At 43.3% G+C, this 23,846-nt stretch overlaps 1 protein-coding gene across 5 annotated transcripts in view; it reads left to right on the forward strand.

The window, feature by feature from the left end:
• Positions 1-23,846, forward strand: part of nrxn2b (neurexin 2b) — an 890,203-nt gene that overhangs the window by 334,866 nt on the left and 531,491 nt on the right. For 3 of the 5 annotated variants that reach the window (XM_080450580.1, XM_080450581.1, XM_080450583.1), the window contains one exon: positions 17,813-18,114. In XM_080450580.1, coding sequence (XP_080306706.1) covers positions 17,813-18,114 — 302 coding nt within the window. Of the gene's footprint in view, positions 1-17,783; positions 18,115-23,846 lie in introns of those variants that run through there. The other 2 variants (XM_080450582.1, XM_080450584.1) reach the window with 2 other exon arrangements.

A 23,846-nucleotide genomic window follows, 5' to 3' on the forward strand; every position in this document is an offset into this window, starting at 1 on the left:
CGACGTTGGGCTTGTTTTTCTGTAAAGTCGCTTGTAAATATCGGTAGTTGCGGGTTGCAGTTTGCTTCTAACGTTGTTTAACCCAGTGGTTCTCAAACATTTTCATGACAAGGACTCCCAAATGAATATGCATTTGTCCACGGATCCCCCATCTAAAAGTATGTTGTGACCCCTGTACCAGATTTGTGTTCGCTCACACAAAAAAAATCTCACTTTTGTTCAAGATTATTTTGAAAATAGCCAATGTACAAGCTCACAGCACGTCGTGTTGATCAGCTATTTTCAAATATCCGATGCTCATGTGGCCTAGTCGCTTCTTTTTGGCTTGTTTTCATAGACCTAGTTGGTTATTTCTCTCTCAAAATCTGGCACCACTGATCCCCTCTATGACGAGCTAGTGAGCATGAGGAGCATCTACTGTGTCTGTCTGTCTGTCTGTCTGTCTGTCTGTCTGTCTGTCTGTCTGTCTGTCTGTCTGTCTGTCTGTCTGTCTGTCTGTCTTTGCCACTTCTGCACGGTGGCCATTGTCTTTGCTGGCGACACATGGCATGGTGCGCTGAAAATGTCCCTGAAATCTGTACCCACAGAGAGATAAAAGATTAAGTAAATAAAGAATAAGCGCTCACTATCTTTTCAAACTCCCTTCTTCATTATTTTCTAATGTCTGTTAGGAAAAAGGAGGAGACACTCTTATTTCCTCAAAGACAATGTGGACACTGCTATATACTGTACATGCACACTCAAGCATGTAAGCACGCTTGTACGTACACACACACACACACACACACACACACACACACACACACACACACACACACACACACACACACACACACACACACACACACACACACACACATATTTATTGTGCGCTGTATGCCTGTGCACAATAACACACATATCCTCCCCTTCCGGTGGTGACATTAACATATTAAGTAAAGCCATTTGCGTGGGATGATTCTTCAGGCAATTTGCCAGGTTTTCAATACAATTAAAGCAACCCACATGAAGCAACACCAGGCAGCCGTCCAAATACAGACTGCATCCTTTTTCCTTTTCGCTCAGCTTTACTGACAGCACTTTTCGTTCAATTTGATGTATGTATATCTCTTCAGGCAGTTGGTTTGGCTTTCAGGACAATTATTGGGTGTATTAAACTCACTGAGTGATTCTATTAAAGGGAATGGACTCACTCACTCACTCCTTGCATGCAAATGCATTTGAATATTCCATTGTATTGTTTTTTTTACTGGCACTGTCAGAGCCTGTGTACTTGCATTCTTTTGCTCTCCTTCAAGTGTTAATTTGGATGGATTTTTAACGTTACTCTGTATTACAAATATAAAGTCATACCTTCTGTAGCACAGCTCATTGTACTGGCGTGGTTAATGAGCTGCCATGCTGCATCCTCAGGGCTTAGATATTAACCGATTTAAACGGCACATGAGCCACTGCCTGACCGTCATCTAATGCACTGAAATGTGTTGTTTACTCTGAGTGGACAGGTATAGCATAGGTTTCCCGCTAGCTTTGAATTCGGAATTTGATCTTGGCTAGAGAGAACCCACATTTTAGCCAACTAAATCTACAGTTGATTTAGTCGAACGTCGCAATGCCTGATTTTACTCCTGGTTGCATGCTGAAAATAGCTGATCTACAAGCTCACAGCGCGTTGCAGCGCGACACGTTGTAAGCTTGTAGATCTGCTATTTTCTGATCGCAACACCCGAGCACAACCAAAAAATATAATTACTTGTCTTAGTTGTGCTGGATCTCTTCTCCATTCGTCCCTCACTAACATTTTAGTCTAGTTTTTGTTTGTTGACGAAATTGTCAATATATTTAGTCCTAGTTTTAGTCATCATAGCTTCATTTTTATTTAGTTTTCATCAGTGAAAAAAGATATTCAACCAACATTTTTTGTCATAGTTTTAGTCGACGAAATCAACACTGATTCTGTATAAGTTCTATCTCCTGATTTGATGAGATTGGTATCCCGATCTGAAAATGGAGCCATTTTCTGTTTACTGAAGATCCGGAGAGACTGGGAGACATGTTGGCAGGCCAGTAACCGATATGTTGTTGGTTCAAGTCCCGGAACCGACAGGACAGCTTATTCCAATTGAAACTGGAGGATGATTGGTACATATATCTATGGTGCACACCATCTCTGCCTATAAGTGCCCTTGAGCAAGCAAGGCATTGGTCTAGGGGCAGGCGACCCTGCCCTCTGACTTCTCTGACAAATAAATACAGTATGTGTGGGGGGAATGTATGTGTAGCCAGTGTTGGAAGAAGTACTCACATTTCGTACTTAAGTAAAATTACCAAACCCACAATGCAGAAATAATCTGTAAATACAAGTACAATCTAACTGGTACCTAAAGTTTTCAAATAATTGTAGTAGTGGAGTAAAACGTACAATATTTGTCTCTGAGATGAAGTATTGAGTAGAAGTATTGAAAATGTAAAGTAAAGTAAAAACAAACAAAAAAACTCAAAAGTGTACTTAAGATTGGGGACATTCATTCAAATATTTCAGTTTGAAAAAAAATCTATATATATATATTTCAAAAATAATTTTCATAAAAAGTTTTTTTTATCATATTTTTTTCTCTCCATGATAATGTAAATTTAAAAAATGTATACTGTAGATACACTTGCTCCAATCTTTTGGTTATAGTGTCAACACGATGCATGATTAGCCTAATAGGTTGCACCTGCAGTCCTGCGCAACACAACGGCGTGTCTGGGTTATGTGACGTTGTGAGGAGGAGGACAACAAAGTGGAGAGAATGAAGTCCGTCTCAATCTCGTGGGAAAGTGGAGATATTTTACTAAATGCACGTTTTCTGCCATTAAATATCAAATGGATATGAAACTAGAGGACAATTAGCTGACCCCAAGTTTAATTATTGGGTGAGTACAAGCAAGAGTTACAACTTTTAATATCGTCTCAATGAGTCCCCTTCGCAGGAGGGCATGGACATGTTGTATGGCTGATATAGGTTTGGTTTACTTAAATGTACTGTAGCCTACTGCCGCTGGCTATTGGGCACATAGAATTAGTAATGTGTAGTATAGGTCAGGGGTCTTCAACAGGGGGTCCGGGACCCCTAGGGGGTCCTCACCCAGAGTTACTTCTAATCTTACTAATATTTTACTAATCTTTGTGTGATATAATTCTTTTGTTTTTACATTAACCACTTGAACCCTATCATCCCTTTTCTGAGGAGAACTTTTGCCAAAAGATCTACAAGCTCAAAACGCCTCGCACTGCGAGGTGTTGAGAGAGAGAGAGAGAGAGAGAGAGAGAGAGAGAGAGAGAGAGAGAGAGAGAGAGAGAGAGAGAGAGAGAGAGAGAGAGAGAGAGAGAGAGAGAGAGAGAGAGAGAGAGAGAGATGAGAGAGAGAGAGAGAGAGAGAGAGAGAGAGAGAGGAGAGAGAGAGAGAGAGAGAGAGAGAGAGAGAGAGAGAGACCTACGTGCGTACAAACCTGTGGGTCGGTCCCCACATGATTTTTTTTGTCTCCAGTAAACAGTAAAGTGACAATTTAAGGACTTTAATACCTAACCAAAACAAATGAAAGAAGACCATTACTATAACCAAAGTAATCATCAAACTAAACTATAAAAACTGGTTAAAGCCAAATTGTCAAATAATAATGTAAGAAAGAAACATTTGGAAAAATGCAGATCTACAAGCTCACCCACCTTGCCAGGCGGTGAGCTTGTACAGTAGATCGTCTTTTTTCACATTTCAATTTCATATTTATGTGTGGAACCGAGTCACATCTAAATGTAATGCCTAAGGCTCCTACAATTCCAAATGCTTGTCAGGGTGGGGGGTCTCCAGTTCAAATATTATTATTTTGGGGGGTCCCCAGTTCAAATATGATTATTTTGGGGGTCCCCAGTTTAAATATGATTATTTGGGGGGCCGTGGCCTGAAAAGGTTGAGAACCACTGAGATAGAACACAGAGAGAGAGAACACACCTTATTTAATTGTACATACATTGTTTTGTTTTGATGATGTTCCACTTTTGCAAACATATGTTTTCTCATGAGAAATAGACAGCAAAATAGACATAGAGAGAGGGGGGGGGGGCAGATAGGTAGCTTTAGTTGTCAGTGTTTACTGTCTTTACATCATTAGCTGTGCATTATTGTTTACAGTCAGAGCATTTATTTGCTGTTATTTACATCATAACGTTGACCATGTGGTCCTTAAAATAATATATAGTTGGTCAAATATTAGCATGGTTTCTGGTAATATTATTGATCACTTATTTTGTATGTCCGTGGCAAAAAAAATCTAATTTTAAGAAAATGTCCACCACAAGATTGCATGGTGGTGACCCCTAGAACAGTACATGAGTACATGTACTTAGTTACTTTACACCACCAGTGTTTAACTAGGAGAATTGTGCAAAGACTTTGACTGAATAGGGACTGGGGGGATAGGCTGCCCTCTGGCGTGACAGAGAAAAGATCAAGAGACAGAGCGTGATGTCCTCTTTGAAAGGTAAGACTAAAAAACCAACCCTGCAGAACCCGCCGCCCCCCCCCCCCCACCAATTACATAACGCTGACGCAGCCCAACCAAAAGACTTTCAATACTCCATTTTCTAAGTGTATAATGTCAGTGTATAATATGACCCCCCATCTGCAGTACCAGGCTCTGACGAAGACTCCGTTTAGTATGCAAATCGTGCTATGATCCCCCTTCCTCGCCGCTCATGCCAAAAAGGAGTTTTCATTCATTTATTTATTATTTCGAGTCGTAGCCACCTACGTGCTCCATGCAGTGACCTTCAACTGCTGTCAATCAAAGCGGCATAAGGGGATTTAAATGAAAATGAATCGTGCTCTCTTAACCCTTCAAGACCGGGAACGCATCCGTGTCATTTGAGATTTTAGCTATAAACATTATTTTATACTTTGGCTATTCAAAAATAGCAGATCTACAAGCTCATAGAGCTCGAAAATCTGCTATTTTTTGAAAAATCCTGAACATTTGTGCAAATCTTTGAATATATATATTTTTTTAAAGATTAAACATTTTTAACTCAAATCTTGCTTCTGGGGATTCTATAAAATGTCTTCTAAATCCTACAGTTTAAAAAAAAACGTATGTTTCTATATCAGTGGTTCTCAAAGTTTTTCATGTCAAGGACCCCCAAAATTATATATATTTTGCCACGGAACCCCATCTCAAAATATTTTGTGCCAGGGACCCCCAGAAGCAAAGATTTGAGTTACAAATGTTCGCTTTAAAAATATATATATATATTCAAAGATTTGCCCAAATGTTCACAATTTTTCAAAAATGACAGATATACAAGCTCATAGCGCGGCACCGAGTGCCGCGCTATGAGCTTGTATATCTGTTATTTTTGAACAACCAAAGAAATCTTAAAATGACACAGATGCGTTCCCGGTCTTAGTGGGTTAAAACATGACCCGTTTTAAGGTTGTAGGAAGCCAATTGCAACTATAATCTAGCGTCTTCCTTCAGGGCTATTAAAATCCTGTGTCCTCCACCATAGCACTTAGCTTGCCATAGGGCATTGTAAAGTTTATGAACACCTTGTAGACCTATAAGTGCTACCATTAAGCGAAGCACATTGTAAGAATGATGAGTACACACACACACATGCAGCAGGTGAATGCTACAAGACTACTGGCAAACTGTAGGAACGTTTGTTATTTAGATTTGGAGGATCCGCATACATGTAATGTCCATCCTGCCGTTATAAATATACCTAGAAAGTACAAATCTTGGCCTAGTAATAACAGCGATGCATGTGCAGTGAAATTACTACCTAGACTAGAGCGTAGTAACGCCGCACGGCATGTGATTACCATTTGTACATTGTCGCTACTGTCTTCCACCCTCTCTCATACACATTCATTGACTACCTCCTTCTATCTTTCTGTCAGATTACTGTCATCAAGGTATTTCTGTATACTTCGGAAAGTATGATTGTTAATGCTTTGTCAAATATGTTTGTATCATGTGAATTACATGCCTAGTACCAATCTAGTGCCGGTACAGGAGTGATTGCGCTACGATGAATTCACACAAATGACATTGTTGTTGATCGATTTGAAAGAATATTCGGGAAGTGAGGTCTTTGCCTGGCAGCAACGACCACTTAACGCCTATATTTACTTTTTTGTAGGACAAATAGTGAAAATAGCCGATGTACAAGCTCACAGCATGTTGATCTGAGATCTGCTTTTTTATTTTATTATTATTATCTTGACAAATGTTGACAAATTAATGCATTTACATTTAGCTGCATATATAATTCATGCCACTTAAGTATCTCTGCTGTGAAACGGGTCCATTCGCTCCAGAACATTTGCATGTATTGCACTGCCGTGTAGAGGTTTTGTTTGTTTGTTTCATTTGTTGCCCCATACATTTGCAGTTTGCACGTATACCCATCATCTGCATTTAACACATCCTAATTATTATGAGCAGTGGGCAGCTTCGGAGACCTGGGCAGCCACTGAGCAGTGCTCAGCTTCAGCTCTAATTCATGTGCATTTGGAGTAACATGTCCCTAATGCTTGAGTTCAGACTACACAGTTGTATCCCTGATTCTCCACTCGGCAACGGTGCAAAAGTGCCGGATCAGAGGCAAATTGTCTCTTGCTCCTGTGAGCTTTGATTACTGTGTGAACTGTTGAAAGACACGATCTGTGCGTGGCCAAGACACTCGAACACAAATCACGTATTCTGAAAAGTGTTCTGATTGGCAAGGAGAGCAGCGACGAGCTGTACAGCCAATGATAGAGCAGGAGACATTGCGAGGTGAAACCAGAAAGAGGGTTTGTAACACCTCCAAAACAACATCAACAACCATGGCTATGACGAAGGCTCTTCTTGGAACAAGAGACGGAGGAAAGTTTAATATAACTTTGGCGAGAGCTTTCCAATGTTTTGAATTAGCAGAACCACAGCTGTTGTTAAATCAATGCACAAATGGCTTAGACTGCAAGTTTCTTGCGAGCATCCAAATTTGGGAAAGAAAACAAATCCATGGCTCGTGCATGATTTCATTACTTACACATTACTTCTCATGTCATCTCTTGCCCATGTGTTTTTGTGACAAAATGTAATTTGATGACCAGACAGACTTGTCGAAGGTGCCTCCTGTTGAAATGTAATGTGTAATAACGCAATATACCCGATTGTAGGACTGACTAATGTGAACTGTACATTGAAAATCATGTTGTGTACGTATGTCTGCCATACAGTAACATGCATGCCATTTAGTGTGGGAGAAAACTGGAGCATCCACTTGAACACAGGGAGAACATGGCAAACTCCACATCGAAAGCTCTCAGTCGGGACTTTTTGCTGTGAGGCAACAGTGCTAACCACGTAGCCGACACGCCACCAGCTTAAGACAAAACAGGGTAGCCTCTGAGCAGGCTTTAAGGAAAATGTTGCATATTTTCAACCCAAATCATATTATTCTGATGGGAGGAGATCAATAATATAATGTGAGTGTACGAATGATGAATGAGGATGTGAAATGATACATTTGATGTCCTCACTTCTCGACATGAGAGAGACACAGAAGAATATAGGGTATTTTTGCTACACTATTATCGTTACCCTTTAAGTAACTCCCTTTCCTTTATCTTATGGGCAGAGCAATCTCGCCCCCCCTATGGTGCCATTCCTCACCATGGAGAGCTCATTCCATGTTGCCTTTCGGCACAAACGGCGGGGACAAAAGAAATGCTGCACATGGCGCATTAGCTCCCTTTTCTGCAAAATGTCTCCCGCAACAAAAGAAGGCTGGCCTTCTCTGGCAAAATGAGCTGGGCAGACCGCACATTATAGCCCCTTCATTAAAGGAGCGCAATAAGTCCACAGATCAATATACAGTAATCACCAGTCCTGGGAAGAAAAGGGGGAGCGAGGGGCTCAGCAGAGAGAACAATGTTCACGTCTCTACAAGTCTTTTGTCACCGAATAGATAGACACCACGAGGCAGGGACCTGTGATGTAATCCACAAATTACCCATCCGATAGCTAACTAGCTGGCGCTGCAGGCTCGGTCAGGGCTCGGGTGTGGTGGGTTTCGGTGTGGGTTCAATACAATTTCAGTAGAGAGAATTGTGGCCATAATTATGGCCCATTTCATTTGTCTGAGGTTTGTTCAGTGTTAGTCAGAAAAGGCTTTTGTATCACTTGAGGGGGGAGCCATTTTATGTTGGGTACTGTAGCTGTCAGCATGCAAAAATAACACTTTATATCATGGCCTGCTGACTTGTATTTACCTCGCACAATATCATGGCATTAGGTGTTGATTCCCTGTCGGGTTCCTGCCCCAAAAAAAGGTGTTATTTTGGTGTGAACGAAGGTTTCCCTGCAAGACGCTGTTTCGCGGTGGACGGGGCTGGGCGACTCTGGCGAGAGTAGACTTGTCCATGCCGGGGAGAGCAAGTAATTCATTTTCTCCTGGCCCGAGCTTTAGAACATCACATGTTTTCGTTAAGGATGGCTGACAGTTCAGATTTATATTTGAGGGAGCGAGGGGGAAAATCCATGTGGAGTGAAACATGAAGGGGACTGCAGATGTGAACAACACCTATCAATCATCTTTTTCTTTCTCCCCCAAGTGGACACCCTAACCTCGCTCCCACAATTTCAAAAGCTGCTCTCTCTCTCTCTCTCTCTCTCTCTCTCTCTCTCTCTCTCTCTCTCTCTCTCTCTCTCTCTCTCTCTCCGTTCTCCTTCGCTCCGTTTTCTCCCTCCTCGCTTTCCCTGGAGGCTTTTTTGGCTCTCTCCCTCTCCATTTCCCCTTGCAGCGCTGCTCCGCATGCAGATGGCTGTATGTGCATCGGGGAGTGAGATTGCGCTGTGTATGTCTACGCGTGCATGCATGTGTTGGTGCATGCATTATTTGCGCGTAATTGTGTGCATAGAAATGTGCATACGTTTGTGGTTTTGTGTTTTCATTCTTTTTTTTTTGTCGACGTCCCCGGAGTGCAAAAATGCAAGAATTGTCTCCACTCGGGAGCGAAATAAGCACTCAGACGCCGTCCGTGGGCCCGCCGTCTGCGCCTGAGGCCTCACACGGGACACTAGCCACTGCCTCAGAGCCCGGCAGGCCTATTTGATTCATGAACCGACATCAAAGAATATTCACATGCCCTGCACATTTCCCACTGATCTCCTTTATTGTGCAAGTGACTTGTTTTCGGAAGCTGCTGGGTAGCATCTCTGTGGGGTAGATGCCACTAGTGAGAAACTAATAGACAGTGACTATGTTGTTGTTATGGTGTGTGTGTGCGTGTGTGCGTGTGCAGCGAGGTAATGTAATGTGAAGACAGGATTTCCCAGCGTGCCGCCACTCAGACGGCATACAGTATGAGCTTATACGAGCTTACACACACACACACACACACACACACACACACACACACACACACACACACACACACACACACACACACACACACACACACACACACACACGTGGACAAACGGATAAATACTCATCTCCTCCCATTCCCTCCGTGCTCCCCCACAACCTCCCATGGAACTAGCTAATTACCCCTATATGTAATCCAATCGGCCAAAAAGCAGTGCGCTAAGGTTCATTATGCGTTGACTAATGCACCACAGAAGTTTGTGATGGAGTTATCCATGCAGCTCATCTTATTAAACCCTCTCTCTCTCTCTCTCTCTCTCCCCCTTCCAGTCCACGTTCTATCCAATTTAATAACACATGCTAGACTGCACTTTTATTACTGTAATACCCAACTAGGATTCCCCGGGAAGTGGCACTTTTGGCCAGTGCTGACAAACACTGATTGTGTTTTTGTACTTCTACTGTCATTCATTTTTTTTTGGTGTTCGGTTGCTCATAACTGGTAGCCATTTTGGTTATGTCGGTGAGTCTGAATTTGCAGTATTGCTATATTGTGGGGCGAATGATGATGCAATAACACAACGTCAACCTTTTAGTATCACCTCAGCTTGGGACCCTCAACAGAGGTGATACCCAAAAAAAAGCACTACAGAATACACTGTTTTTGCACGATGGAGAAAAAAACAAACAATAAAGTACAGTCGAGGGCGGTACCATGTGTTGGAAAAGCATAGTATCAATCCTTGCCCTCAATGCTACTGATTGTGTTCACCTATCCATGTGCAACTTGTTTAGCGCCTCCAGCCTATAGCTTTGCGTATTTGACATGCTCATACCTACGCGTACAGCATGCGTCTACGTTTGCTCATGTGCATGAACATGTGAGTCTGTGGGCGTAAGTCTGTGCATGTGAAATGGACCAATCAATGGCATTGATTCCACATGGGTTGGAAATCCATCCTCTTCCTCATGCTGTTAATAGCTACCCCCCCCACACACACGCACGCACACGCACACGCACACGCACAGTGACGCACACACACAGCAAAGAGCTACGGTGTTGGTGTGCTGTCTCACTGCAGTGTGTGCATGCCTCCAGGTAGAACTTTGTCTTTTCATCTTTCTCATTCTCTGACCCCCCCCCCCCCCCCCCCATCACTAAGTCATCGAGATAGAGATCTGTTAGGACCAGTGGTAGAAAAAGAGTACAGAGTATCAATACTACAATATACTCTGTTACAAGTAAAAGGCCTGTATTCAGAATCTTTCTTGAGTGAACGTATACAATTATTGAAATCAAAATATACTTTAAAGCAGGGTTCTTCAACGTTTTTCAGGCCAAGGACCCCCTAGCTGAGAGAGAGATGAAGCGGGGGACCCCCACTACATATTGTATTCATGTTAAATGTGTGTTTTCAGACGTTTAACCACTTAAACCCTTTCACTCTGTACTGCTGTTTTTTCCCTCTACACTGAACCTCTTTGCCGAAAATAGCAGATCTACAAGCACCCATAGCCTCGCACTGCGAGGCGTTGTGAGCTTGTAGATCGGCTATGTTTGGCCAATGTTCCCGTCAGAATAGGGATGCTAGGGTTCAAGTGGTTAATGTAAAAAAAAAAAGAGTCCCAATCAGACAAAGATTTGGCGGCCCCCCTGTAGTAACTCTGAGGACCCCCCGTTGAAGACCCCTGCTTTAAAGTACAAAGTATAAAAGTTCTCCAATTTCTTTGAGGGATCAGAACTGTGTCTAACACAGTGCATGGAGATCTTACTGTCTGAGTGTAAGCCTTAGTCTGTCACGTCAGAGGACCCGCTGGTTCTGCTATAGGAATCGAACTGAGACGCATGGATATTTAGAACAAAACAGGCCAAAGTTGAAGGCCAGCAAGCTCAAGCAAGTGAAGCCTTGGTTTCCAGGTGGGCAAATGCTGGCAGATGGATCATACTCACACACTGCACAACCTTGTGCAGTAAACAAACATTAGGTTCTGTCTAGACATCTTCAAAATAGTTTTCATATGCCTCTCGCTTTACCTCTGGCTTCATTGTCAACCGCAATGTTTAGCTCTCTATGTAAACAAATTGGATCCAAGTGGAAAGTACACATGCACTTTGTGTGTTTGACATGAATGTGCTTTAAACTAACAAAGTGGAAGTTTGTAGAGAAGCATGTCTTCACATGAACACTCAGAAAGAACTACTAGATGTGGCCCTGATCTGTTTCTGAGGGCATATAGGGAAAGGGATCTGTATTGGCGTCCTATGTTATAGTACTGTGTGGAGGGTGTGTGTGTGTGTGTGTGTGTGTGTGTGTGTGTGTGTGTGTGTGTGTGTGTGTGTGTGTGTGTGTGTGTGTGTGTGTGTGTGTGTGTGTGTGTGTGTGTGTGTGTGTGTGTGTGTGTGTGTGTGTGTGTGTGTGTGTGTGTGTGTGTTCTCTTCAACTATTTGCGATGCTTTCTTTACGGTACATTTTTATGGATGCTATAGAGTGGCTCCTGGCCCTCTCCGGTTGATCTCACTTTACGATCCTGTTGAACCACGCCGCGATATGGAAGAAGAGGAGGGAGCGGAGCAAGATGAGAGAAGGAAAAAGAGGGACCTTACTGTGTTTTCTTTCAGAGTGCGAGGGGGCTGTAGTGATTTTTCGGGAGGGGGGCTTTTCTGAAGCTCTATCACCAGCTTACTGGAACATACCATATACAGACAAAAAGAGCGGTTGGGGGAATAAAGGGGGCTTTACTACCTGTGTGAGGGACACTGTCTGGTGGCGGCGGCAGGGTGTGTGTGTGCGTGTGCGTGTGCGTGTGCGTGCGCGTTTGTGTCCTCGGCGTAAGCTGCGAAAAAGAGACAGATTAATGTTGATGTTTGGAACACTCCATGATCCGCTGCTACTACCAATAGTGAGTGTGTGTGTGTGTGTGTGTGTGTGTGTGTGTGTGTGTGCGTGTGTGTGTGGAGGGCTTTTCAGGTCAGTTTCTGAACATAGGTGGGGGGATGTGGGTGTATATGGTCACTGTCTGTCAAAAACCACAACCCCTCCCCACATGTCGTCCTTCTCCGTCACTCCCTGGACCTCTGCATAAATCAAAGGACTCTTACTTTTTCGGCAAATCTCTCAATTGTTCATGCCTGCTGCCCAGCTCATGTAGGCTGTTGCTTACCACTAACAACCCTTTTGTGTGTGTGGGAGGGAGGGTATCAATACATAATTGAAAATGCATTTAAAATGGCCCATTTAACACGCTTTTGTTCCTACTGCATCAGCAACACAGAGGAGGCCGCTCTCGGGAGATTTGCTCTCCCTCACTCTTTTCTCTCCCTCACTCTCTTTTCTCTCTCTCTCTCACTCGCGTTTGTCTCGGCTTCACTCTGCCCTTTTTTCCCCTTCTTTTCTCCCCCTCTCTCCCCTGATGCGTCTTCGTGATGACGCTTTCACGCTTCGGTTGAGATTGCTCTAAACTTCCATTTCAGCCAAAATGCTCTTTTAAGTAGTTGTCTCTTTATCTGGGGACGCCGTTCGTCCTTGGGTTGTTTCCTCCATCATCCACGCGCGTGTGGGCTTCAGTTTTGTGGCTGGAATGGCTTTTGGATTCGTGCCGAGTCGTGTTCCACGAGGTGAATTCAGGCACCAGAGACAGCACAGCAGTTTAAGTTACAGATAACAGGGCATTAGAAGTACAGTACAAGATGCAATAGGAGTAACATCAAAATAAAGACACCATATGCAGTGAGCAGTGGTGTAAAGTAACTGAGTACATTTACTCAGGTACTGTACTTGAGTACAATCTTTAGGTACTTTTACTAAAAAAGTAAAAGTACTTTCTACTTTTACTTCTACTCCACTACATCTCAGAGGCAAATATTGTACTTTTAATCCACTACAATTATTTGAAAACTTTAGTTACTTTGCAGATATAAATTATTACATTATAAAACATACATTAACCACTTTAGCCCCATTCGCGACGCGTTGTGAGCTTGTAGATCTGCTATTTTCAAACATTTTTGTACTTTTACTTTTGGTACTTTAAGTACATTTTGATACCAATACTTTTGTAACAGAGTACTTCTACATTGCAGTATTGATACTTTTAGTAAAACATGTGAGTACTTTATCCACGACTGGCAGTGGGTAGGTTATTTTAAAATTGATTGAATACTTTATTAGTTAGAAATGTAAACATTACAGGGTACAGTAAGACATGAACTCTTTGACTGCCAGAGTATTTTCATAAAGTACTCCCCCAGTGCCAGCAATTTTCGTGTTTTTTTATTTTTATATTTTGAATTTTTCTCATGAAAATTATTTAAAGACACATAATTTAAAGGCACAGCACAAATCCGCCACTAGAGAGCAGCACATGACAGCTTGATCAGGTCGTTGGGTCTCTGTCACCCTTCTTGGGAGATTAGACAAGGAAAAACATGAAAACGGATGTGACATAGTCCCAGATTGCCTGATCGCCAAAATTACGATGTGATACACGACGGCGATGACTGATCGTCACCCAGACCATAGATTATAGAAGAGAACCTGTCCGTTTGTCTGTTAGACCGTGTGAAAAACCGTTTGTTTACCTATTTTGGACGAAAATGACCGGGAAAAAAAATAAAAAAACGGAAACGGAATCCAGGTCATGAAACCGGATGCAGATGTCCGTCAAGTAAGTGGAACTCGAAAATAACATTGACTATTAAGCAGCATAGCGCAATCAGAGATTAAACAATGAACGCGCGTCCAGCGCGTCGAACGCGTCGACGGCCAACTGGACAAAGTAGCACTTGACGCGTTATCGCGTCGTCCGCAGTCAAAGAGTTAAAGGTTCTATGACATTCATTTTCACTTTTTTTTATTTTTTATGTTTTTTGGGGGGTTTTATGACCTCAATTACACCCAAAAAATCTGAACTTTGAACATTCAGTGGATTTTCTGTGGTCTGGGGTTTTCTGAATAATTAGGCTGAAAAGTCATATGAGCTTGGCCCTTTGGCAGTGAGGTCACAGCGGATTAATCCCGCCCACTCTCCTCCTCGCCCCTCCCCTCCCCTATCCTTTCCTTTGGGGGGGGCGGAGCAGAGGCGATGATTGACAGGCAAAATCCCTCACCAGCGACACCCGCAGGCAAAGATTTCTTTTTTCATTGCAGTTGAAAAGGCTTTAGAAATGTGAGAGAAAAACACCTGCCATGGATCAATGGAGTGTTTTTTGTTAAAACTTTCTATACACGTTTGAAGGACCATGACAAAGACTTTTAATGTGTGGTAAAACTGAACGTCATGAAACCTTTAAGGCTAGAAGGATAAAAAGTCCAAGGGACTTGTTTCCAGGTAACAGGCTGAAGTGTTTACTGTTACTAAATACAACAGGAATACAACGATATGTTTGCGTTGTATTAGTGCTTGGAAATATTGACATCGGAGTGACATGCACACAGTGGTACTGACATTAAAGTTAATTAAAGTCACACAATACAATACGATACAACAATACTAATATTGGATAAAGCTCAATAGAATCATACGGTAGATTTACAGAGAAAGGAGGGGTGGGGGCGGAGGGCAAACGATTCTACTAGTGTTAAAGGAGTTCAAATAAATTATGTTCACTTGTATTTTAAGGACGGGAATTATTTTAGGTTAGTTTTGAGTTTGGGTAGGGAGTCAACATCCTTTATGTATTTTGGTAGGTCATTCCACATTACGGTGGCAGCATAGTAGAATGCATTTTTACCCATGTTTGAGCCGAAATTTGGGGGAACGAGGTCAGATGATCTCCGTCTGGTGCTACGCCCCATGGGCATAACAATGTTACCCATTGTTTTCCAATAACATTGGAAAACAACGTTTAACCCATTAACACATTGAGTGCCAGAGGTTTTTTAAAACGGGGTACAGCCAGTGCCAGCGTGCCAAGATTTTTTTAATCGTTAAGATCGTCACAAAATATTTTCCATGATCCCCGTCCGACCTGAGGCCGATTCTACAAATGTCTTCTAAATCCTAAGTTTTTTTTTTTAAACGTATGTTGTAAATTATAATCAGTCGTTATCAAACCTTTTAATTTCAAGGACCCCCAAAATTTGGCCACGGACCCCCATCTCAAAATATTTTGAAGCAAAGATTTGTGTTATAATAAAAAATGGGCACACATTATCACAATAAAAAAAAAATGCAGATCTGCAATTTTTGAACAATCGTGAAAATGTTTGCAAATCTTTGAATATATATATTTTTTAAAGCCAAAGAAATCTAAAATGAAACTTAATGGCTTAAACTTTAAAACAATTTTACTTTACGTTGTTATTGTGTCATCTGTAATTCGTACCGGAGTGCAGCACATAATTCAACCTCTCAGCCATATAGTAGGCTATACTCCACACACACATACACACACCAGATATAACAGTCCATACTCCTCATACGGCACGTGCAAGCACCAAATGGACACACTGTTATCCATCACTGCTCCTCTCTCCTCTTCACCCCAAAGATTGCTACTGCACCCAGCTGGCTTGCTCAATCAGATTCCGCTCTCAATCTATCCGACAAACCGACCACCCCCGTTTCGGACGATCCCTGGCAGCTAGCTCTGCCCCGTGGGAAATGCACCCCGATATTGGAGTGCATTTCGCAGTAATGGAACCATGGGATGAACTCGATTTGATGATCCACCCGGTCTGAGGCCTAAACCTCATTACCTGAGGCTGGCAGGTTCCTCCCAAGTCAGGGGGGCGGGGGGGGGGGGGGGGTGCAGGCAGACGAACGGATGGACGGACGGGAGGGGGGGAGCTCAATGACCACAGGAAGCCCGGCGTCACTTCAGATCACAAGCGGCTGATTTGTATCGATGTTGAGAGTGACTAAATTAACCCATTAAGACCTGAGGCCGATTCTACAAAATGCCTTCTAAATCAGTATAGTCCTCACTCCTCAAACCTTTTTCGTGCCAAGGAACCCCAAAATGATATGTATTTGGCCACACACCCACCACCCATCTGAATTTGTTTGTGCCAGGGAGACCCATAGAAGAGAAGATTTGTGTTAAAAAATGCGAAATTATCACGAAGTGATGCGAGAGAGTTTTCGGAGAAACATTGCTATAGCTAAAATCTAAAATGACATCCTTTCCCGGATTTAATGGGTTAAAAATGTTTCGAAAATGTTGCATTCTTTTGATGTTTTGTTCTGATTGGTTGACTGATTGATTGATTGATTGATAACCATTGGTCAGTCGTTGCCCGGGTGATCCAGCGATTTGGGGCAGTCACTAATCGGCTGGTCTAATTATTCTCTTCCAGTCTGAGCCTCTGTTCTCCCCCTTCTTTTCTTAGTATTGTTTATTTTCACTCTGGCCTTTGTTACTGTGTAACGGTAAGATATTAGGTACAGTATACTGGGCTGTCAAAACAGAGAATTATAACTGCAAAGATAGCTATAACTATAATGATGTGAGCAGCCACACTCATGAACAATAACATTCAGTTAACATTTGGATTGTGACGTGTTGAACTCGAGGCCCTGTACATTCGGATAGATTTTGATTGGCTGTCAGTGTTTTTATCGCTCATCAAATCGCTCTGAAAGTGATCCCAATTATATCGTTCACCACGTGTTGTTGTCTTTATAGTTTTGGTGTGGACTCTGCCACACTTGAGTTGGAGGCATTTTTAAAATGACATATTTATAAGGTATCTTTAAAGTTATCATTCTAGGTGTGGACAGACCTTTAATACACACAACCCAATCCACAGCACTTAAGCAGAGGTGTGTTGTGTTGTGTTGTGCGATTAGAGGTATTAGTGTGCCTCTCTTGTAGACGGGGTGCTTTGTGTTGTGACAGCGGGGTATCGGGCTCAGTTCCTGACAGGCAGAAACAGTGTCCCGCCCTAGCAGTTAAGACCGGTGGTTTTGACACGTGTCCGTTACTGTTAGGACCGTCAGGTTTGACACATGTCCATTGTGAAGCGAGTTGTTTTGACTGGTAGCATGCTAGCGAAGCACTCCGCGGTGCAAGTAGGGCACTTGTGTCATACAAAATAGACTGACAGGCATTACCGAAAGATGTCAGCACAACTTTCTTCTGCCTTCTCTGTGTCTCTCTTTTTCTCTAATGCACTTTTGTCTGTCTAGCTCAGCCTTCGCCCTTTGTCTTTGTTTAGTGTCCATCATCTCTCTCTCTCTCTCTCTCTCTCTCTCTCTCACTCTCACTCTCAGTCTCACTCACTCAGTTTGCGTATTGACTTTTTTCCTCCATTGATGTTTTTTTGCATTGTTGATGAATACAACTGCTGAGAAATATTGCTCTGAAAACAATGTGGTCGATCTTTGGTATGATCTTCTGTTGTACTCGGCCATGATATTTGTAAAAATATTGTCTATTGACATGGCTCTCTCCTCTCCTCTCCTCTCCAGGCAAGGAAGAGTCGGTGGCCACCTTCAAGGGGAACGAGTTCTTCTGCTACGACCTGTCCATGACGCCCATCCAGAGCAGCACGGACGAGATCACGCTGTCCTTCCGCACGCTGCAGCGCAACGGCCTCATGCTGCACACGGGCAAGTCGGCCGACTACGTCAACCTGTCGCTGAAGAGCGGCGCCGTGTGGCTCGTCATCAACCTGGGCTCGGGGGCCTTCGAGGCCCTGGTGGAGCCCGTCAACGGCAAGTTCAACGACAACACCTGGCACGACGTCCGCGTCACTCGCAACCTGCGCCAGGTAAACGCATAACGCACGCGCAGGGAGGGAAACGTTTCACATTTTCAGGCGTGTTGGATCACCGAATAACCCCGCTCCTTACACGTTCTCTGCTGTTTAGAGGTCGCCTTTTCTTTTCTCTTGTCTGTCTCTATCTTTCCTTGTTTTTTCTCTGTTCTGTCTCTTGCTGCCTGGCTAAACTCATCGGTTTGTTTTTATTGCAGGTTGAATGAGGAGCCATCGACCATGTGCTGGTGGTTTTGTTCTGTTGTTTTTGTCTCTCAGTTGTCCTTGTCTTTTTCCTCCAAACAACCAAAGATCCATGTCACTTTCACACTCAGGGATCATTCATGAGGACTAATAGGTCAAAGGAGTTCATGATCATGTTTTATCATAGCTAAAAAAGATAGGCTACTTGTCACACTGAATGGAATATAATATAATAGATTATGTAACGTAACTTGCCTTTAGCTTCCCAAAGGGGGGAATCGGGGGATTAGAAAGTGCTGCCTGTTCATACCGTGTCGTTAACCTATATACAGGAACCTTACTCTTACACATGTAAGAAACTGGTGTCGGTTGATTGTAGAGGTTGTTCATGTTTTAAAGGGCTGGTACTCTGAGCGCCATTTCCACGTATTATTAATGAGCAAGTGAATAGTGCTCTATATGTATGCAGGTAATGTACTTAGCTACACAAATGGAATGCGCCCTAATTCATCAGAGGCGACAATGCACTTACACCCTTTCTGAACAAATTACCCAACCTAGCTTTACAAACCTTTAATTGTAGGTAATGGAGAACAAAAGACGCTTGTGAGCACGCAAGTCTTATCTTGTTAATTTTCATGCGCGCACACACACACACACACACACACACACACACACACACACACACACACACACACACACACACACACACACACACACACACACACACACACACACACACACACAGAGACACAGACACAGACACACACACACGCGCGCACAAACAAACCGCATAACAAAAGACAAGTTGAATAGTGGCAACAGCAGAGACTCAATAGCCTGGGTCATCAATTGGCAGTTGCACATAGCGGTAGTGAGATGCAATCAATTTCACTTACAATTGCCTTGCTTACTTCTTCCCACTGTTTTGGTAATTGTAATTGGAATGAATGGCTTGTCAGCCCTAATAATAGGCATTGTAATGGGCCCCAATGCAAGAACGCCTGATCTGAATGCATTAGCACAAAGCAAAGTAGGCTGCAACAAGTACTTTTTTTTCTGAGCTTGTGCAAAACAATGTTGATCCAAAGCTGGAACTTGTGCACTTTGAATGACTGACAAACCCTCTTTCATCACCGCCACCCGATGCCAAGTTCTGTCGAATACACAAAGTCAAAGTCAAAGTGATCTCAATGTAAGTGGAGATAAATTATAGGGAGAAAATGTCAGCCAATTGCTGTCATTCCGGTATGGAGCTGCACAGCGTGAGGTCGACGTGACATGACATGACATTACATGGCCATTATGTTCAAGTTACTTCAATAATAATGGCTTTTATTTTAGCATAATAATATACTAAAATAAAAGGGCAGCAATCACATAACTAACAAAAACTAAAACGCACGCACGCATGCACGAGCACAAGCACGCGCGCGCACGCACGCACGCACGCATGCATGCACACAAATCTCAAACTCAATCTCAACCCCTAAACCTGACTCCTATATGCCTAATCTTAACTCTGACGCCAACCTGATTCTTTTCCTTATTGTAAACTAAAAATCCATTTCTCTTGTGGTGTCCCGGAAAGTGGTCGGATAAAGGTCGATTTCTCATGTTTTACTATAATTGTGGGGATATCTGGCCCTCATAATTATAGAAATACCTGGCGCGCGCGCGCACACACACACACACACACACACACACACACACACATAGATGCACGCATAGGCACACAGAACAGAACGCACAGAAACACATTGGTACACAGTCGGGGTCAAATATGTAATGCTGCCGGGGTGTGTGTGATCACCCGTGTGAGACTGGCTTAATGAGTTTAGGAAGCCAATATGGTTGTAAAGATTTAGTGGCTGAGCCAACCCACCTACCACTGCACCACAATGACCTTTGTGAAATGACACAAACTCTAACGCAGACAAATTGCATAAAACTGTGTAGTTTCACACAAGTTAGTTAACACATATCGGCATATCATGTCATCACTATCTTACATAAAGCTTGTATTTCCACAATTGTACAATAACACAAATTAACACGTGAGGGTACGTTAATTGTCTATAATGCCGCTAACAAGAATTGAACATTGAATATTTTGGTTGATATTGTACTTTGGTACAAAAAGGCATCACCCTTGTAGCATTCTAAAACAATAATAACTGGTCCATAGTCCATACCCGTCATTTCCACCCACCGTCCATCCGGGCTATGGGACTGTAACCACAACTACAGATCCCATAGTCTGCGAGGACCGTTCACAGAAACGCAAAACAAAAACAAGCTTAAATTTGGGAAAAGCTCAGATCGATTGGTCAACCCACTGAGGAGAAAATGCGGTTCCAGGCGGTCACAGGTTTCTTCATTTTCTAGTACAGTGGCTCTCAACCTGTGGGTCGGGATCCCCAGGGGGGCCACCACATAATTTATTTCCGGGGGGGGGAGGGGGGGTCCCACGGCGAAGTGACAATTTAAGGACTTTTAAGACCTTTTTAATACCTTGAAAAAAGACCATTACTGCATCAAAAGTATTCAACAAACTAGATACAAACTGGTCAAACATTGGTCAAATTGTCAACACCTCTCAAAGCTAGGCGTTGTGAGCTTCTAAATTTGCTATTTTAACAATATTTATTTATGGAACCGAGTCGAACTACATTTAATGCCTCAACTTTCATTCCAAGTGCTTGTTAGTGTGGGGGTTCCCCAGTTCAAATATGATTATTTTGGGGGGTCACAGCCTGAAAAGATTGAGAACCAGTGTTCTAGTATAGGATAGTAGGATAATATTAATAATAATACACTTCAGGGAGTAAACGGCTCTCTGTTTTGAGTTGTAGCACCCCGTTAATAAGGTTATTTTCTCATATGACTCACTCCCAATGCCTCATGTTATTGTTAGTTATTCTGATTTGTGCACAGCTGGAGAGCCTATATTTAAACCAATCAGATTGCTTGGTAGGAGCTACTGTACCTGTTGGTAATAAAGGCCATCAACAGTTGTCTATCATTGCTGCTCTTCCCCTGACCGCCTGCCTCACACGTCAATCCATTAACCCTCATTAAGAGTGAGCGGAGAGACCGCCCCAGTGGATCCAGTTAATTGACACGATGAGCGGCCTCAAGTGTTAAAGATGGCGATAGGTTTACACTGGGCCGTCCCTCTGGGACACTCACTCACATGCATGGTTATTGATGTCATTGACCCCACACACACACACACACACACACACACACACACACACACACACACACACACACCTCTGACCCTGCGTTTGCATTCTGATCAAAGAAAAAATAGCTGTGGTTAATATTTCCGACACACACACACACACACACACACACACACACACACACACACACACACACACACACACACACACACACACACACACACACACACACATATGCACAGTGATTTACACACATGCTCAGCAGAGACTATATACCTGCCACAGCTGTGGACATATGGACATAATGGATATAATAGTATAGAACTCAGACCTGCGGCATTCTCACTGTGGCTTCCCTTATAGTGGGAATGCCACAGGTTTGAGTCCCTTGTTCATTCACCATGTGGGCGTGCCCCTCCCTATACTGTTCCTCGCCTCAGAACCGACACGATCTCAAAGCCCCGGCCCCTGATGACTCGAACAGGCAGAGCCGCTCCAATCTGCTTCAAATATTGAGTTTTCATTTATTTGAATTGGTCATGATGCAACAGCGTGCATATCTGCTACTGCGGCAACGCCATCCAAAACAATTTAGGCGGGTGAGCTCACCAGACATGGTGCCTGCCTTCTTATTCAGTCACACTCTCTCTCTCTCTCTCTCTCTCTCTCTCTCGCTCTCTTCTACTGCTTGTCTATTTCTCTTATTCACTTTTGCCCCCCCCCCGCCCGCCCCCCCCCCAAGCCTTGCTCTCCCTTCAAAAAAACCCGAAAAACTATGAATTTGTCAGCTTTGTACTGGGCAAAATGAAGCAGACAGAATTAGGTGAGATAATAGAGAGAGAGAGAGGGGGGGGGGGGGGCAGATGAAACACACCCACAGCAAAAGGATCGCACGATCAGAGCTCCCCTCAGTGGCATGCGATGGTACTGCAGGGGATATGTGTGTGTGTGTGTGTGTGTGGGTGTGTGTGTTTGAACAGTTTGGCGGGGTCCCTGTGGTATAAGCTTGATAGGCAGGCAAGGACACTCAACTTGACCTCTCATCAGTATGATCCACCCCCCCCCCATCACACACAATTCTCCCAACGCACACACAATTCTCCCAACGCACACACTCGTTCACCCCAGACCCCACCCTCAGGCATTCCTCCTCTCCTCTCCTCTCCTCTCCTCTCCTCTCCTCTCCTCTCCTCTCCTCTCCTCTCCTCTCCTCTCCTCTCCGATCAGTGACATGCTGACCTACCATCATAGACAGCTTGCAGACTTCAGCACTGGTGACCTGGCTGGTACACACACACACACCAACACACACGCACACACCCACCCACACGCACACGCACACGCACACACACACACACACACACACACACACACACACACTTGAGAGAGGGAGAGAAAGAGAGAACTTGTCGGGTCATCGACTAGCGTCATTCATGGCCTAGAATGAATGATACAACGTGGCCACACACAGCACAAGGACAGCGTCGTCAGCTCATGCTCGGCGTAGCCATTCTTGTTTTGTCCCTGAAGTATTTATTATAGCAAGGTTGTATGTGAACACATATCCCCAATTGATAGTTGGCGATGTGAAAATAGTCTTTTCAGATTCCGTGTGGGTATGCAATAAATATCATTATATATACATACATATATATACATATATATACATATATATCTCTGCTGTCCGGCAGGAACCAGCTAACTCCAAAATGTTTTCAGGAAATGAAAAATGAGTTAGGAGGTTTTGTTCATCATTGATAAGAACAGCTGAATGGACCTCCAAGCTCACAATGTGGTTGAAGGTCAAAAGGGGGTGGAGCCTGGAGTCAGCAAAACCAGCTAACTCCACTCTCCTTTGCTGGAGTTAGCTGGTTTAGCAGAAAGTTTGAGGATCCAATGGAGTTAGCTGGTTTTGTCAGAAGCGCTTTTTAATGCTTTTCATTGGTTCAATATTGTTTTTACCAACACACAGACGTAAAGGGTGTTCAATGGCCCTGATTTATGGGGAAAAAAATGCAAAAGCGTTAGCCGGTTTCTGCCGGACAGCAACGACATTAATGCCCTTCTTCATCATACAAGAGTGTCACACAAAAGTGGTGAAAATAGCCGATCTGCAAGCTTGTAGATCTGCTATTTTCACTACTTTAAATCACAAATTTTGTTAAAAATAAAAACTGTTTTGGTACATACAAGGTTTCCACCCGACAACAACGATATTATATGAGGGTACAGTATAGGTTCAATTAAATGATGTGCTGTCAATGCGAACGCAGATGACGTTATCTAATGCAGAAATAAGGCGGGAGGGGGGTAAAGGGGGGGGGGCTCATTTCCTGCGTCCTCCCTTCTTCCGGG

Source organism: Gymnoscopelus braueri (genome assembly GCF_963280865.1).
Source record: "Gymnoscopelus braueri genome assembly, chromosome: 15".
Classification (NCBI taxonomy): Eukaryota; Metazoa; Chordata; class Actinopteri; order Myctophiformes; family Myctophidae; genus Gymnoscopelus; species Gymnoscopelus braueri.